Consider the following 18,133-nt stretch of genomic DNA (forward strand, 5'->3'; position numbering starts at 1 on the left):
CCGTCATCGGTACCATGAATAGCATAGTGAGATACAGCCGGTGGAAAGTAGCAAGCAGCCAAGTAGATATCCCTTTGATGATAACACTTACAATCAATACGGACCCACATAAATCTAGCAAAGAAATCTGAGTGTACGATAGAAGTGCTACTGAAAATATCATCCTTAATCAAACAGGCCACACCCCCTGAACCTCGCACACCACCTGAAACGCGAACCTCCTCCCTAAAAACGGATAACCACTGGAAACCTGTGACACCTAGCAGAGGACGCACAGGACTCTCGTGAGTCTCTGATATGACAAGAATATCGGTGGAACCCACAGCATCAAGAAGAAGACTAGGTAAGGACCATAAAGATCCATTACCATTCTAGCAGTTAACAAGAAGGGAGCAAGTTGGGGCTTCCCTCTTGTCCGACTGCTGGTGGGACCGTCATTTGGCCTTGGGGGCCTGCCTCTTTTCCCAACCACTTGGGGGGGAATCTCTAATAATAGCTCTCAGATTTCTGATAACAACCCATTTACCATCCTGCCTAGCTTTAGCAACAATACCACGAGCATGTTTGAGCTCTGCAACTTGGGACTTTGTGAGATCTTCATCCAAGAAGATCTTTGAAGGAAGGGAAAACAACTTCCTCTTAGCACGGAGAGCCTGAAGCCTTTCTGCAAGTGAAAAGAATCTGATAAAAAAGACCTCCCCCTGTCCAAACCAGCACCTATCCAACGTAATCTCGGTAAGACCAAGTTGATCACAGAGGAAAGAGCATCCCGCTGCGAGAGGATCATGGGTAGAGGGGAGTCCACGAACCCGTAGATTGAGCTCATGGACCCGCCTCACACGCTCATCCTCAATCTTACCTTGCACCATTTTATCAATATTGGCCAGAGGTTGAGAGGTTGTGTTACTACAAAGAGAGGCCCATGTCTTGACTTTCTGTTCTGTATCAGAAATAAGAGAGGAGTGTTTAGCTGCTATGATGGATTGTTGTTCTTTAATGGCATCAAGACCCTCCAATTGTGTGATGATAAAACTGATATAAACTTGCAAACCTGCTGCCTCCTTAGCAAAAGTATCTGAGAAACATTGAAACCGGGCCGTATTAGAGGTGGTGGCATCCTTAAGTTCGGAAATGATAATACTAAGGGAGGAAATCTGTTCTCTCAGCTGAACATTGTCGGATTCAAGTTTTGCAATTCTATCACACAACCTCCTCTGGTAAGTGTTGATTTGCTAGCTCTGAGTTGAGTTTGATTCCATATAGTTTGCCATAACAGACAGGGAGCAAAATCACAGCCAGAATAACAGAGATCACCGTATGAGAGAAAAGTACTATCTGCCTATACAGCAGTAACCCCAAAAGGAAAGTTGCTACAGTCCCATCACTGGTTTGCCCATTTAAATTCTTGTGTTTGAACTCCCCATCTTAGTCCCAGAGCTTGCTGTAGATGACATCTTGACCCTCTGAGTTGAACACTCCTCTTGGTGATTGCTGGAAAGTTTACGCAGACAAATCTTGCCTTCTAAATCTCCAACCCGCAGCCTAATTTTTATTTTATTTTAAAACCTAACTGGCAATAAACACAATGGATGAATGCACAGTTGTCTATCATATTAATGGACTATCTCTCCTTTTGCCACTGTCTGCATGTACCCAGAAAAGAAAGGTTTTCCGCCACTGTGTAACCCGTGAGTTCCTTATGCAATGCAGGTCTATCTACGACATTTGTATTGAGTGAAACACCTATTTTTAACTCCTTATGCCGACTACACCCAAACTCTCGTATGCGACTAGCAATACCCCTCACGACGTCACTGGTCCATCCACGCGACGATTCCTGTAAACTTTGCAGCCCTGTTATCCTCCTTTTACTACTTCCTTAGTCAATCTTGCAAGCCCGAAACTGTTCCACGATGACCTATACTGGGTCGGCGGTTTGAAGAAACTCCATATACGTGCTTCCTGGCTATTCACAGCAGAGAAGAATGGTCGTGTTTGGCCGCGCGCGACAACCCACGATGACCTATGACATCAGAGGCTGTAGATGTAGATGTAGGAAAATTTCATCTCTTTGCCAAAGATTTGCAGGTTAACCTGTTCTTGTGTTGTGTTACTAATCTATAGGGTTTTGGAAGCAGTTTTGGAGACTCCATTTCAGGAGGGCGCGCAGGCACAGAGTGAAGGAGTACCGCATAGCGCTGTTGAGCGTATGGCGGATGCAGTGGAGAAGGCTATGGGTATACAGCAGGAACACCCACTAGTGTAGGAGACAGTGATGATGGAGGCAGTTTTTCTTGATAATGTCGCAGTTCTAGCATCTCGGGCTCGCGAGGTTTTGGCTTCGGCAAAGATGCAGGCATTGGAGTCAGTAGGGAAGGAGTTTGAGAGAGTCATATCCTTCATATGGACGGGATGTCCAGCTGCCTTTACGGTTTGTTTTGAGGAGAGGGGATGGCCCGATGTGGAGACCTCGGAGATGCAGCAGGATTTGTCCATGACGAGGGATCCTGAGATGGAGGGTCGGATTGAGATACTGATTCAGGAGATTGCGCGGTTACACAGGGAGATATATTACACTCTTCAAAGGAGTCAGGCGGACCAAATAGCAGTTGAGAGAGCTCGGGAGGAGTCAGTTGCCAGGTTTGCTTCGGAGAGGGCAGCCTGGAAATCGGAGAGGGTGGCCTGGCAATTTGAGAGGACAGCCTTGTTAGCAGAAAAAGAACAGTTAGCAGCAGCAAACAAATAGTTGGCGGCGGAAAGAGAAAAGATGGCAGTGGAAAAGGAGAAGGAATTAGGAGAGGTCAGAGAGATGATGCAGTCAGCCCTAGAGCTCCAGTTGGAAGTAGAAGCAGAGCTGAAAATCAGGAAAGAACAGGTCTACAAGCTGAGGGCAGAGGTGAACGAATTGCGGATGCAAATGGCCACTACGCCAGGGACGCATCCCTCTGTCTAGTACTTATACATTGATGTAATTTGTTAATAAATTTTGTTAGTGAATTTTGTTGTATTGTTGTCCGGAGACGACCTTTCTTTTGGGGGGGATGATGTTGTTGGTAAATGTATAATGTAGCCGACAGGTAGAGTAGTATCCGAACGGGCGCGTGACGCTTGAGTCACCCCTTTGGAAAGGTATATGTACACGTCTAAGATGGACTTTGGAATCATCGTGGTAATCATCATTGATCATTGTAGCAACTGTAATCGGATTGTAATTTGCAAGTGCATACATGAATAAAGTACCTATTCTGAATTGAGTCGTGTTATACATGTGTTGAATGTCTTACCCTATATGGTAAACAATAATTGGTTGAATGATGGTAACCCTAATTAGGGTTTGTAAGGTTTAATCTTGGCCCTTGATTGTGCCTCTTAATCTTGGCCACTCGTCGTAAATTTTGGCCTCTATATAAGGCCATTTGCTCTCATTTGTGAAGGGTCGGAGAAGATTGTTGCTAAGATAATGCCAAATCGCTTTTCTTCATAATTGTTGTGACTTGCATGGTGATTAAGAACATTTAGTGTTATTGCATGGTTTCTACTTCCAATAGTTAGAATTAGATTTCTTTTGAAGTTGTTGAAGTAGATTTCATTTCAAGAAGTTGCAAAGGGTAAAAGTAGATGGATAGTTGCATGGTAATATTAGTGGATGTTTGATAGGGATCTATAACTAGGCCACTAGCATCCTAGCAGCTTGTTAGGAAGCCTTGTGTGGTAAACTAGTGCTTTTCCCTTGAACCATTGCATCTATGGAGGTAGAGCCGCTGGTTAGCTTTCATTAGATTCGATCCTCGTCCATTTGCTAATCTTTCCATTCATAGGAGGAGTAGAATAGCAAGTAGTTGAGTAGCCGAAGTTTTGAAGAAGAAAGTTAGGAAGGTATAAGTATCTGAGCACACCTTTCATCACCATCACCATCAACATCATTTGGAACTCATACAAAACCATCATCATCGCCACCATCACATCAAAAGTCCAAGTTGTCCTTGAATAAATTGCGAAAGGCCGCCTACGTGATTACCAGCAAATCACATCGATATAACTGAGTTAGTATCCACAGGTGTGAGGAACATTGGAGTTTTTGCTCATGTCTTCATGAGTATTAACTTTCCAAGAGAGGAATTGAGGGTTTGATATTCCATATCAAGTGTTCAATTGCTATATGTTATGTAGTGGTACAAAACTGACATCAACAGGTAAAAGGGTACTTATCACATGTAGTATAGTAAGATATAACACATAACAAATACTTTATTCATATACGCAATATGCACTCCAATGCTTACAATATGATTATGATGATTATGACGTCTCAATAGTCCTTTCAGATGGTGTACATATACTTTTCCAAATGGGTGACTCAATCGTCATGCGCCCTTTCGGATACAATTCTACCGATTGGCTACAATATAGATTTTACTGACAACAATTACCATGTTCTTTCTGTGCTGACAGTAAAGCCTTAAAAAGTGAAGCAACAACATCACAAAGTCCAATCCAAAACTTCAATCCACCAACATGATTAAAACTTGGGGAACATGTTGTCCCTAAACAATTTGACAAAGCTTTACTGACAGTCCTTGGTAAACCTGGCTCAGCCCAGGCAGTGGGAGCTCCTATCTCCATCTCTATCCCTCGCTTGATCAACTTTACTCTTTCTCAGATGGAAAGAGAATAGAGAGTCCATGACCTTTCATGTAGCATCCCACATTTTGATTGAAATAATACACTTAATTGGATGGATGGCCTTGTCGACTGATTCTTCCTCACCAACCATGTATTACTCAATCAACCATATCTTTATTTATTGAAGCCTCTATTTGGTATCGATCCACTTTGTGTGAACATTCCTAAATTTGAAAGAAAAGTTGCGCATAGGGCACCTTCAATCACTGTTATAACCTATAATATATCAAAACCCTCATAACCAAAATCATCAATGCTGTAATCATTAGGTTGAGCCGCTGCCATACTTAGGTCTGAATGTACACATATTGATTTCCTGTGGGTATGTTGTGGTACCTACATCCCATATCAAGCCTGCACCTACAGAAAGGAATGAAGCGTACAATATTACAGTGCATTTCAGGGCCCTGCCACTTTAACTTAGCCATGCATCCTCCTCAAAGATCTCATGTGGAGTTTCTTTGTGCCAAAGAATGAGTCATGTCGAGTTCATATCAGAAAGAGGTAAGATCCGAAGCTGTGCAGCCGTCAAAGATTGTCTGACTGAAGGATCACAAAAATTGAGAGCTCTGCCATTGATTCAAAAGGAAAGTCATTCTTTGGTTACAGTTAGCACAACGTGCACTATGAAGGAGTTTATCTATTAATCCTAAAATGAATGCAACTTTTGAGTGACTCTCTTCCGCGCTAACTCATTCTCATTTGGACAAACTGTCAAGATCAATTCTGAAGAGCAGATCTCTCAAACTTCTCCACATCTGGTGGACCACCGTTGTCCTTTCTCTCCAATCTTCTTATGGCATCTTTCAATTCACACACTTACATTTGCAGCCTGGCTCCAATACCATGTTAAGTTATGATCGTTGCATATGTAATAGCACTACCTGTGATTTCTGTGTTTTCCCAAAGGCAGTGATCTCTCTTTCATTTGTATTGAGGATGAGCCAAGAAGAGACATGTCCCTTCATGGGACATGTCTATTCATTATTATGTGATTAATATAATGACCATTATTTATGACTGTGTATATATAAATATATGTATATGCACATAATATCTCTTGGATCATTATATTAATTTCTTCAGCATTATGTGATAATTATGTTTTACATGTGTGTGCGTGCGCGCGCGCATTAATCATATCTCATATGTACTATATATATATCTTCAATAGTTTTGTCTCATAGGATTTATCCAACAGAAGCTATAAACACATAAACAATTTGAAGCCTTTTCACAGCTGCATGGGAATTCAAAAGAAGATATGCTGGCTACAAAAGTGACATTTTTGAGCTGGAAGGACAAAGAGCAGAGCATAACTTCATGGTATGCTTGGAGAGCATGACGAAGAAGCTATACCATATGACCTCCTCTACGCCATGCAGGGTTTTCTTGGTATGATCCGGATGGATGAAGTCCCTATGTTTTAACCCTTATTTATGTGAATATAGTCTTTTTGGGAAATCTTGGTGATGGTTTGAAAAGTTAGTTCCGCCTACCCCATTTTGTAACAGTTGCTGTAAAGAAGATAAAACCATTATCTTGGAATATAATTGGTGTATATAGGGGTATTTTCCTAAAATGGAGTGTGATTTTTTCGGAACTGTCTTAATTGTACAGGAATCGCAAGTCTTTGAACTTATATTTGGACATTGATGAAATGAAGATAATATTTATAATTTGTGCATTGTTAATATTTTTCTTCTGATTTGAAATGGACTTGGAACTTCTGTAATTTCTTGTCAATGTCCATTCTGTTACAATAGGTTTGTGTGTATGAATTCATTTCAGAACTGTGTTTGCAATTGAATCATATTAGAAGAAAGGAATCCTTTGTTTATTCAGTCTAAGTATCGTTCGTGAGTACAGATATTTAAACTTTGCCTCAATTCTGTTTATTCACTTCTTTAGATTTAATCTACTGCATTTTTTTCATAGTTATGAGTAAATGTTAATATCTCCTTTTCTGCTTTCTGGTTAAAAGCGAACCTTGTGTTTAATTTATTGCATATCTCATTAAGAGGGAGCTGCACCTTCAAATTTAGAGGGAAATAGTCAATCCAAGGACAACTTCTCCAACTGCTAGTGCCATTTTTTCTTCTTTTTTTGCATCTTGAGTCATTTAATCTGTTTGTTTCTGAAGGACAAATCTGTCCACTAACACAATGTTGGTGTTCAAGGTTCAAATTTATCTTTGATTCCTTTGAATATTGCTCTCAAACTCTCTCTTACCTCTCCAACTTTCAATTTGGGTGTCTTTTGCTTGATTTTTCTTTGATTCACTTGAATATTGCTCTCGTATGCTTCTTGGTCTTTATATGCCGAAAAGGCCATTGAGTCTGTTTCACTCTTATTGATTTAATTATTCCCTCCAACTAAACTTGGTTTGTAAGATCGATGCATGCTTCTTTATGTAAGGGAAGATGTTTGGCTATCTATATCCATTCTTCATCCATATTGTTTTTCGTTTGCTTTCAACTATGGCTTTGATTTACACTTCAACGATTGGTTTTAGTTTAATAGAATCTCTTTGACCACTCTTTGTGGTTGTCTCTGTTCTTATTGATGAGTCTTCAAGGTTGTCAGCTCACTTGGTCCTGACTCCTAACCACCTTGCAGTCTGTTTCTACCTTTGTTGGGCTATGAGGGCTAAATTAGACTGGACTTCTTTAAGTCAACAATGCGAGCATTTATTCCTTTATCTGATAGAAGTAGTATTATAAATAAAAGAACATTACTGATGATGTATACCAAATACAGCTAAAAAAAATATATCTTTACTTATGTGAAGTTCTTATATGGAAATAAACTAGGGATGATCAGCCAAGGATTAGACTCCTTTCTTAACCATGTAGAGTCTATTAAAAAAATCACAAGGTTTCTAATTAGGAAACCACTATTGATAATACCATAATTACTAACAATTGTCTTTAAACAGCGATCCGTAAGCCATTAAGTAAATAATATGTAGTTGGATACAAACAATGTAACAAAATCATTGTATGCTAATGACAATCGTGAGTGAAAGTAGCCTGTGATAATTTTTCAATCATAGTTCGTGCATGCTTAAATGATATTGTTCTATGTAATACCTATTATTTATTCAACTATAATTGAGTGTGGGTAATGATATGTGGGCATCATACTTTATTTTATGTAATTGTGTTATAATATGTGTTCGCATAATTTGTTCAGATATAATGCAATGCAGTGTTCTTCATCGTAGTTTGGAGTTTTGGTACTGGGTTTGGTTCATTTAATATCATATCAAATTATAGGTTGTGCTGTTCCTTTTTAAAAAAATGACTTGGCCATTAGTGATGCTGGGAATCAAAACTTGTAGTCATAGTAATGGTATGTTTCATGTGTGCAATGTTCAATTAGAAGTGAATGAAGTAGGAGCAAAAATACATGCTATGCCCATATTGTTTACATAATAGTTTGTAACTTTGCAGTTCTGGATTTTTTTCATGAAATATCCATAATTAATTTATTGTTGAATATATTAGGAGCAAGCCAGTTTTAAAACTATTCATTGCAAAGCAAGATTAGCAGAGGATGCACCCTTTGCGATAGCTATTGGAGCATGTGTTCTCAATTCTATTATTTTCCATCCTCAGGATAAGCCCAATGATCAAGATGGAGAAAGTATGGACGATGTGAGATACGCAGCAATGGGGATTATAAGCTTTATTCCCTACTTCAACTGGCTGGTAACTGTGTAAACACTGTTTGTCTTTTCTTTCAATAATGCATGTATGTGTGAATATTACTTTAACTATGGATGTCCTGGTTTTAAGCACATTCTGTAGGCTTTTAATTTTAACGATTTCATACAAGTTAGTTTCAGTATCATTGTCTGATGTAGCAGCCTATAGGGAATTTTCTTGTGAAAGATTTATTGAATTTGTATATTCCTTAATAGTAAGCAATAGTTTAATATAAAACCAGATTTGAACTCATTTGTCAATTTGTGCTCTATTTTTCGGATTTCCTATACAGAGTTGGGTATTTGCTTGGCTTGACACAGGAAGACGGCAGTACTTGGTGTATGCAGTTGTTTATTTAGCTCCCTATATTAGGTGAGTTCTTCGTTTAGTTTAACTATTTCTATCTGAGAATTGTCATGCTTACTTTCTACTGGAATTTTCATGGTGTATTTATATAATACCGATTTATTTAAAAGGATATCTCAATGAGGGCCTTATCTTCACATGTTAGTTGGATACAAATTTTTCTTTAATATTATATCCAACGTTTTATGAGCTTATTTATTTTTCTCAGACTAATCACAGTCATAGGAAGTGTAAATTGATTATTTTAAAATTAATTTGTCTCCGTATCAAGATCTGATGCATTGTTGGAAAACTTGGACTCAGAAATTACTCATTTGACCCAAAAGTTTTACAAACACAGGATGTGACAAAAACTTGAGAAATTTATAGAAAATAAAAAGAGACATCAACTTTAAAAAATATGCTTTAAATACATTTATTACAGACCAAGAATCCAGTTCGAGTTTCAAATTTTTAATACATATAAATTTCAAATATGAATATCAACAGAAAGTACAAATAATAAATTCTTTCCATGACTAAAGCTCATAAAAGTCTGCTTACACTGTGTGGCTGTTGTGGAAATAGATGGTGTAGCTGTTGTATCTTCAATAGGAGCCTTAGGCATAGCATCTTGACCAAGCTGTGTGTGTAGTAAACCTGATTCAGATGGCTCGCTAAACTCGCCTTTTGAGTCCTCATATGCTGCTACATTTGCTTTCCATTTAGTTGCATCCACCTCACTTTGAAACCTTATTTGTATATCCTCTTGAGTTGTTTGATCAAATCATATGCATCAAGCAATGCCTCCATGATAAAATCCAGTGAGATTGATGAGCTAGGAGAAGCATAGGAGTGAGTAGTTAAGCTTTGAGGATGACATGATTATGTAATGTCCCCATTTTTTCAGGCTCTTGGGATTAGCCTATCATGTGACCCTCATAGGCTAATGAGGATGGACAGAGGGTCTCTTTCAGTGGGCATCTACTTCAGGATTCAGTATCCTATGGTTTGGCATCATTCGGACTTCATTTGCTATAGTTTTGCCATGTTTGCTATTTATAGTAAGTCTAATATTGATCGAGAAGGACCCTTTCTATTTTTGGAAAGTGCATTTGGTCACATGGGGAAATAATAGGTGTGACTCCTATTTCAGACGACATATTAAAAGGATAAGTATTTTGGGAGTTATTATTATTTTGGTGGCCAAATTATTATTAAATCATTAAATGGCTTATTATAAAGTTATAATTTAACTTTATAATTTCACTTAAATTGAGGGTTGAGTCATCATGGGAGGGGGCCATTTATTTAATTAATTCTTGGAAGCCTAAGCCAAGGTATTAATTTAAAGTATTGGAGTAAATGAATTATTAAAAAGAAAAGTATATCTTTTTATCCCACATTGGTAAGAATTGTGTTTGAGCTCTCACAAGAAAGAATAAAAAGGGACTTGAGAGCTCATTCTAAGATATCCATTGTTCATTTGATGAAAATTTATTAAGTTTCTTGGCTGTGAGAAATGGCTAGGGTTTGAGAACTGATTCCTCTCTTGGCAATTTGAATCATCACTGATTGGTGATGAATTTTGCAAACTGAATTCTTAGAATACTATTATGATTCTGTGGATGCAAATTTGGTGCTGTTGTATACCAAATTTGAAGAGAACTATTAAATTGCTGCTATTACAGAGGCTGCAATATAATTCTGGAAATTGGTGAGGACTCAAGGTGCTGTGTTTTTTTTATTTTGGAGAAGATTCAGTAATTTTGGGCTGCATATCAGATTTGAAAGAGCTGCGTCACTTTTTAATGGTTGTGTGACTAGCATTAGAGGTTGCGCTTTTTTGCCCATGCACATGTGGGAGGGTTGTGTGAACTCTTAACAGTTAGTGCGCATTCATGGAGGTCTGCGTGTCATTCCAGCTGGGTTCTTAATTCAAAAAAAGGTGCTCGTTTAATATATTTAGTTGTTGTGTTATATGACAATTGAAATTAGAATAAATTTGATAATTGTGATCATTTCCAGCAAAGTGTTGAATTTTAAAATAAATTGTTATCTTTATTATTCAATTCTGACAGAATTCAACAAGTTAATTTCTATTAAAAGTGAAACACAAGACTTTTAGCAAGCAAATTCAGAAATTAATAATTACTTCAGAAGAGAGCCTGTCAGGCTCATTACAGATTACTGCTGGCAAACTTTGGAGAGGCTCAATTAAGTCCACGATTCAAAGGTAGACATGTCCCTTATTGGCATATTGCAAAGCATGATGATTGATGTAACTAGTATTAAGAAACAACTCCAGCAAAATGTTGTGCTTTTGCAGTTTCCAAGATATTGTAATGTGCCTTCCTTATTAATGAGACTAATATTATAATTTTTACTTAAATGTCAAGTTGTCCCCACATTAGCATTTAATTAAATATAAATACTTCACTTGCACTTATATATTTTGTTTTAAAGGTAAAATATTAAATTATTTTAAAGGTAATATATTCTTTTATGTCTTTTATCAGTTGAGGGAATTAAAAATTAAGGGATTTTAAAGATTTGCCTGGCAGTTGCTTTGGCAGTTAGGCATCAGGAAATGAGGAGTTTCAGTCAGGCAGATTGCAATTCAGATCTTGCACAAGAATCTTGCAGATTGGTTTCTGCTTCTGAAGAACACAAATTCTTCAGGGGATCATTACCTTCAGAATTGAAAGATATTCTCAGGGTAATTTAAATACTTCATTTTATTATCTGGGAATTGGCAATCAATGAAATATTAATATTTGGTTAGTAAGAAATGAAAGTTGGTTGCTGTGACTTCAATATGAGTGGAGAAATATATTTCTTTGAAGACTTAATTTAGTTCTGGGCATCACAAGTTGTTTGGATTTGATTGCACAACTCCCATTTGTGCGTGAACTTTATGCCATTACAGGAGTTCCAACTGAAGAGGTTGAAACAGTGCGCATTCTCTCTGGTCCATGGTCTACAGAGTTGGTCTCGATAGAATAATTCTGGAGTGTAGATGTATTGGCTGTTAAGTGTATGCAAAGTTTCTGTGGGAACTGGTAAGTTAGAGTTTTTTCTTTCTTGCAATCTCTTATAAATGAGAATGTCAGGTATATCCTTCAAGTTAATCATTGCCTTGGCAAGCTGCGTTGACCCATGTAAAATCTACTTTAGCATACAAGTAATGTATAACCAACTACATTGCCTAAGGTAGTCGCATTTGCTGTTTGTATTGGATAACAAGAATGGGAGTCACAAAGCAAGATTGGGAAGGAAGATTTAATGAGTTCTTTGAATGGGAATCCTCTTGTTTCACTCAAATGGTCATCGTTATTAGTTCCCTTCAACTCAACACATCTGAGAGTAGTATCTGGGCATTATGGTGACAGGAATCAAGTCTATGTCACATTTTGATTATGAACATGTTGGTAAACAAATTTGTCACTGCAATATTGTCTTCGAAATATAGCTTGCTTGCCCAAGAAGCAGTGACAGTTGTGGCAACAGTTGGAGAGATTGCTGCTAGATCACTATCAGATCTCAGTATTCCCCTGATTTGAGAGGGGCAGTTCCCTCATATGATTGGAGTATTTGAGGTTTTTGTGTACTTTAATTGAAAAGTACAAAAAGGAGGAAACATTAAACTGAACTGAATGAACAACATAAATCTTATTGGAGACATACAAAGCCCAAATAGGATTCTGTAATGTATAAAAGTTACAAAGGAGATTTTGTAACAAATATTTTATCGATGCAGTGACAATGGACAAATAGTCATATATGTGAATCTACGAAGAGATGGACCACTTCATCACATTCAAACAAAGATACCAAAGTCTCATTGTGTATCATTATATCAACTACACAGATACTGATGTCTTACACATGCATAATAGGTTACTGACTTAACATACAATTAGTTAGCAGTGATTACATAGAGGACCATTCAGAACATACAAACATAGAATTTCTCTGGCATATTTGTATAGAAAATCACTCTTGGTTCCAGAATATTTTGCCAAACAAAACCAATCATATGTATTTCGTCAAATAGTTTACTTGCAATTTTGAATATACAGCTGCATAAACTAATATATGCATAGGAATGAATGACTAATAATAACTACTCCCAGCCATATGAGTGACACATGATATATTATAATCTGTAAAGTTGTATTGTAAATACCTATTATCACACAGGTAGAGTATAATCATCAATAGAGCTCAATCCTATTATTGCTTACTGATTATAACAACAGAAGTTCAGAATATTTTGAACCTTCCTTTTCCAATAACCGAACTAGATAGGAATGGATGCCGCTACAGAACAAGACAGTCCTGTGCTTTCTTTCAATTATTAAACAGTTATGGGTTTCTTTGCAACCCAAGTGCTGCTTTAGAAAGAAGATTTTAGGCAGTCACAACTTCTGAACTACTCCAAAATTAAAAAGAGCATTGTACTTTGTTATATTCCCATACCCCTAGTCTTTGTATTCTGGTCTTTCTCAGAAGAACATTGGTGCTTCTCGAACCACTACTTCACTGAAGAATATTAAATCATATCAAATAGCTGTCATGTGCCATGCTAGCCTAATATGGTGGCAAGAAGAGTTCCAATCCTTGTGAAGACCAATGGCTTTGTATTCACCTAGAAGAAACACTTGTAATGTTCCCGTTATAAACTAAATTATTTATCAACCTTTTGTAAAGAGGCCGATTGATTTATCTCGGATCCATTTTGTTTCCGTAGTTTGTGTCGCCGTCAGCTAAAACTTTGTACACCCTCGGAAGTTTTCCCGAAGGGTATTTAAGCACAGCATGTAGATTGTAGTTAATATGCAATTTGGATTATTTTCTTTGTACTGCGAATTCCTGTTGGGATTCTTTGGTGTTCGCCATTTTGGAAGTGAAAGATCTTCCCTATTTGGCTTGCGCGATTTCAGTGGGACTTAACCCTCACTCTATTCTGTTTGTGTATTTCTTGATTTGATTCTGGCAAATATCGATATATATTTTTGTGGAGCGACTTTGTTGGTATCTCTTGTTTGCATATCTGAATTTTTTATCAATATTGTTCATCTTCAGAATCATATGCAACCCATCGACAGTAACTTCCCTACAAGCCACGACTTGCAAACTATACCCCATCACAACAAGGCTACTGTACGGACTGATACCGTACGGCCTAGATTGAAGCTGTCATACGACCTTGACTGAAGTTGTTGTATGCCCTTGGTTGAAGCTGCCATATGGCCTTGACATTGTACGGCCTTCCTAGCCTTGTCTATCGTACGGTCTCTCACTGTCCGTACGTTTAGACCCCAACATACCATATAGCCAATAAGGTACCGTACGGCCTTTCCATCTTGAACATTGACACCATACAACACACATCTTGAGGCACTAGAAGGACTATTTGAGGCACGAAGGAGAACAACCTGAGGCACTAGGAAGACTACCAGAAGCATGGAGGGAGAACTACCTGAAGCATTTGCTACTGGGAGCACACAACAATGCTACCTAAGTAATTGCCTACGGTTCGAGATCCCCTTTTTTTAGCTGATATTGCATTTGGATCGAGATCACCTACAGGCCGAGTTCCCCTTAGGAAGATTACAGTGGTATCAGAGCTAGTGATCTTGCCAGCTTGTGGACAATGAATGAGAGTTTATAGCCGAAAGAGAATGACACATTCCGTTGATCGAATGGCTGTCGAATTGGAACCGACAGCTGTCGAACTCATGGCACTACTAAGGGAACTTGCTAGGAATCAAGCACATATCACTGATACTCAGCGACTCATGGAAGAAACTCTTAAGAAGTTGGCAGACAATAAAATATCCAAAGAACAAAATGGTCACAACGCAGACTCAGTGTCGAGTAAATCGAACCCTCATCCAGCACACTCTCGACCTTCTATGCCTACTTTTCCCCCACGAACGGAGGCGCAACACGGAGGGAACAACCAACCTTTGAAGAGATGCAAGAACAACTGAGAGAAGATTGGAAGAATGCAAATCTTGAGAAAGATATATCATACAAAGATTATGTGGATCTGAGAATGAGATATTCGGGAGGTAGAAACAGAGGATATTTTAATGATGATCTCGGAAGAAAATTGAGTAAAGTAAATCTGTCTCCATTTGATGGATCCAGTTCCATACTTGTGCAAGCGTGGGTAATGAAGGCTGATACTTCCTGTTGAATCCTATGCCAAAAGAAGAAGCAATCAAATTTGTGGTGCTGTACTTGGAGGGAGTTGCGCATGAATGGTGGCATCACGATACTATCACATTAGGGCATGATCAAATAAAATACTTATGCGGAATTCATGGAGAGGTTGATAGAGTGATTTGATGGTAAAGATCCGGGACTCAATTTCAAAGATTTGGCACAACTGAGACAAACTAGATCGGTTGGTCAATTCATTGAGGGATTTTAGAAACTCTCTGTTTTGGTTACAAACATTTTCGAAAGAAGATGGGTAGTGCTCTTCATAGATGGACTGACAGAACCTCTGAAAGGTTGGGTAAAGGGGTTCAATCCTGTCACCTTGTCGGAGGCAATCAATAAAGCACAGAGTATGACATCATCATCAGCATCATCCTCTAGAAGTTACTCACATTCCAAATTGTTGGCGTTTTCGAGGGACAAACCTCCGCCCAGGAAGCCGTCATTGGATGAAGCTACCAGAGAAGAACTCCGAAGGAAGAAATTGTGTTTCAATTGCAAGGGACCTTGGGAGCCTAGCCACAGATGCCTCAAAAAAGGGAAGATCCATTACATTGAAGTCGTGTCCGATGATAAGGACAAACAGGAAGAAATGTTGGCTGAAGACAACCAACCTCACAATGACACAAACATGGTCAGTTTAAACTGTACGGAGAGAATTGTAGCTTTGCTATGACACGAAGGAACTATTGCGTTAGTAGGTAGCCCGAGGTGCACAGTTTTTCGTGTACGGGGTACCCTTCAAGGAGAAAGGATTACAGTGATGCTAGATAGCGGAGCCACTCTAAATTTTATAAACTCATCCTTGGTGAAGCGAAGGTGTCTACCTACGGAGACGCATAGAGGCTTTCAGGTTAAGGTTGCCGGAGGGACTCTTTTGCCTTGTATGCACCTTTTTTCTCAGCTAAGTATCACAATGGCAAATCGCACGGTGACGGAGGACTTCTTCACAGTGGACCTTGATGACATGAAAGTTATTCTAGGGATACAGGGGATGGAGACACTTGATGAATACACTCAGAGTTTCAAACGAATGGACTTCACTTTTGTTGTCGATGGAAAGAAGGTTGTCCTCTGCGGAATGGCAAATGAAGGTTCGAAGGAAGTTTCTACGCATCAAATGGAGGCATTTTTTGGCACGATGATATTGCGTGGGCTATGCATTGTTTTATCTCGGCGGAACCTATAAAAGGGCATCAAACACCTCCATAGGATGATGAATTCCAGGATATTTTGAGTAAACATGATAAAGTTTTCATTGACATTCCTCCTGGCATACCACCTCATCGAGGGTTTGAGCATACTATCGAGTTGGAAGTAGGAGCCAAGCCGGTCATAACCATATTGTACCACCATATGAAGAAATTTCAAGATGAGATCAAAAAATTGATTCAGGAATTGCTAGAGAAAGGATGGATCCTTCTTAGTTCTAGTCCTTTTGCGTCATTTGTGATTTTGGTCAAAAAGAAGGATGGGACGATGTGCATGTGTGTGGACTAATGTACGTTGAACAAAAAAAAATAAAGAATAGATATCCCATTCCAAGGATAGATGAGTTGCTAGATGAGTTGCATAGTGTAGTCTATTTTTCGAAAATAGATCTCCATTCCGGATACCATCAGATCTGCATGAGGGAGGAAGACATAGAAAAGACGGCCTTCCGTTGCCGCTACGGACATTATGAGTTTCTAGTCATGCCATTCGGATTGACAAACACACTTGCTACATTCCAATCATGCATGAATTGCATTTTCAACAAATAATTGTGTAAGTACTTATTGGTATTTTTTGATGATCTTATTTATAGCAGGACATGGGAGAAGCACTTGAAGCATTTGAATGAAGTCCTAAAGATCATGGAGGAGCAATCTTTGTTCGCCAAGCAATCCAAATGTGAATTCGGCATGACAGAGATATTGTACCTGAAGCATGTTGTCTGTAAATACGGAGTTCAAGTGCATTGGGAGAAGATTCAGGCTATGCTTGATTGGCCTCCCCCAAAATCACTCATAGATTTGCGAGGTTTTTTTGGGCTATGCAGTTATTACCGAAGGTTCGTTAAAGGATTATCTCAGCTCAACGCACCTTTGTTGGATCTGACAAAGAAGGGTTCTTTCCAACGGAACGAAAAGGCACAACTCACTTTCGATAAACTGAAAGAGGCAATGAGCACTTGTCCCATACTTGCATTACTAGACTTCACTCGACCATTCATTTTGGAGTGCGACGCGCCCGGAGAAGGGATTGGCGCGGTACTAATGCAGGATAGACACCCCATAGCTTATGAGAGCCGGAAGTTTACGCAAATAGAACGCTTCTATTCCATCTACGACAAAGAGATGTTGGCCATCGTACATACACTAACCAAGTTTCAGTTATATCTGGTAGGGGCAAAGTTTGTCGTTCGCACAGATCACAATAGTTTGAGATTTTTTTAAGAGCAATGAGATTTGAACGAGAGGCAACAGAAATGGGTAAGCAAGGTTCAAGCCTTTGATTTTAACATTGAATATGTAAAAGGAAAGAACAATGTGGTTGCAGATGCTTTGTCTAGAAAGCCCGCCATCTGCTTATTAACCCAGATTTTAGCTGATTGGAAAGCACAATTGTTGGTAGAATATTCCAAAAACACATTTGCCTGTGAGCTAATGGATGGCATTGCCAAGGATGATAGGTATAGAGTAGTAGATGACATCATTTACTATAAGAGTCGTATATTCCTAGTGCTTGAATCTAAATTGAAGTAGAAAATCTTGAAGGAGGTATACGACTCACCCTTGGTAGGACACCCGGGCTTTCTCAAAACGTACAGAAGTCTACGGGGAGGTGTTAATAGAAAGGATTAAAAGGGGGCGTGTTGCAGTATGTAAGAGAGTGTGCAGTTTGCCAGCAGAACAAATCCAAACATACTCTACCTACCGGTTTACTGCAACCGCTGCCAATTCCAGAACATAAGTGGGAAAGTATCTCGATGAATTTCATAACGGGGCTTCCCAAGGTGAATGAAAAGGATTGTATTTTCGTGGTGGTTGACTTGTTGACAAAGTACGCACATTTCTTTACCATACCCTTAGAATTTCAGACTACACAAGTTGTCGAGCTATTTTTTAGAGAAATCTTTCGTCTGCACGGGTTTCCCTGAAACATTGTCAGTGATCAGG

General features: G+C 38.7%; 1 protein-coding gene across 6 annotated transcripts in view; it reads left to right on the forward strand.

The window, feature by feature from the left end:
• Positions 1-18,133, forward strand: part of LOC149554623 (zinc finger matrin-type protein) — a 170,107-nt gene that overhangs the window by 82,852 nt on the left and 69,122 nt on the right. For 4 of the 6 annotated variants that reach the window (XM_089828681.1, XM_089828678.1, XM_089828679.1 and 1 more), the window contains 2 exons: positions 8,304-8,396; positions 8,686-8,765. In XM_089828681.1, the coding sequence (XP_089684807.1) occupies positions 8,334-8,396; positions 8,686-8,765 (143 nt within the window). In that variant the 5' untranslated portion in view covers positions 8,304-8,333. Of the gene's footprint in view, positions 1-8,192; positions 8,397-8,685; positions 8,766-18,133 lie in introns of all 6 variants that reach the window. The other 2 variants (XM_089828676.1, XM_089828677.1) reach the window with 1 other exon arrangement.

The sequence above is a fragment of the Cupressus sempervirens genome, chromosome 5, assembly GCF_028749045.1.
Source record: "Cupressus sempervirens isolate cs-2001-9-10 chromosome 5, ASM2874904v1, whole genome shotgun sequence".
Classification (NCBI taxonomy): Eukaryota; Viridiplantae; Streptophyta; class Pinopsida; order Cupressales; family Cupressaceae; genus Cupressus; species Cupressus sempervirens.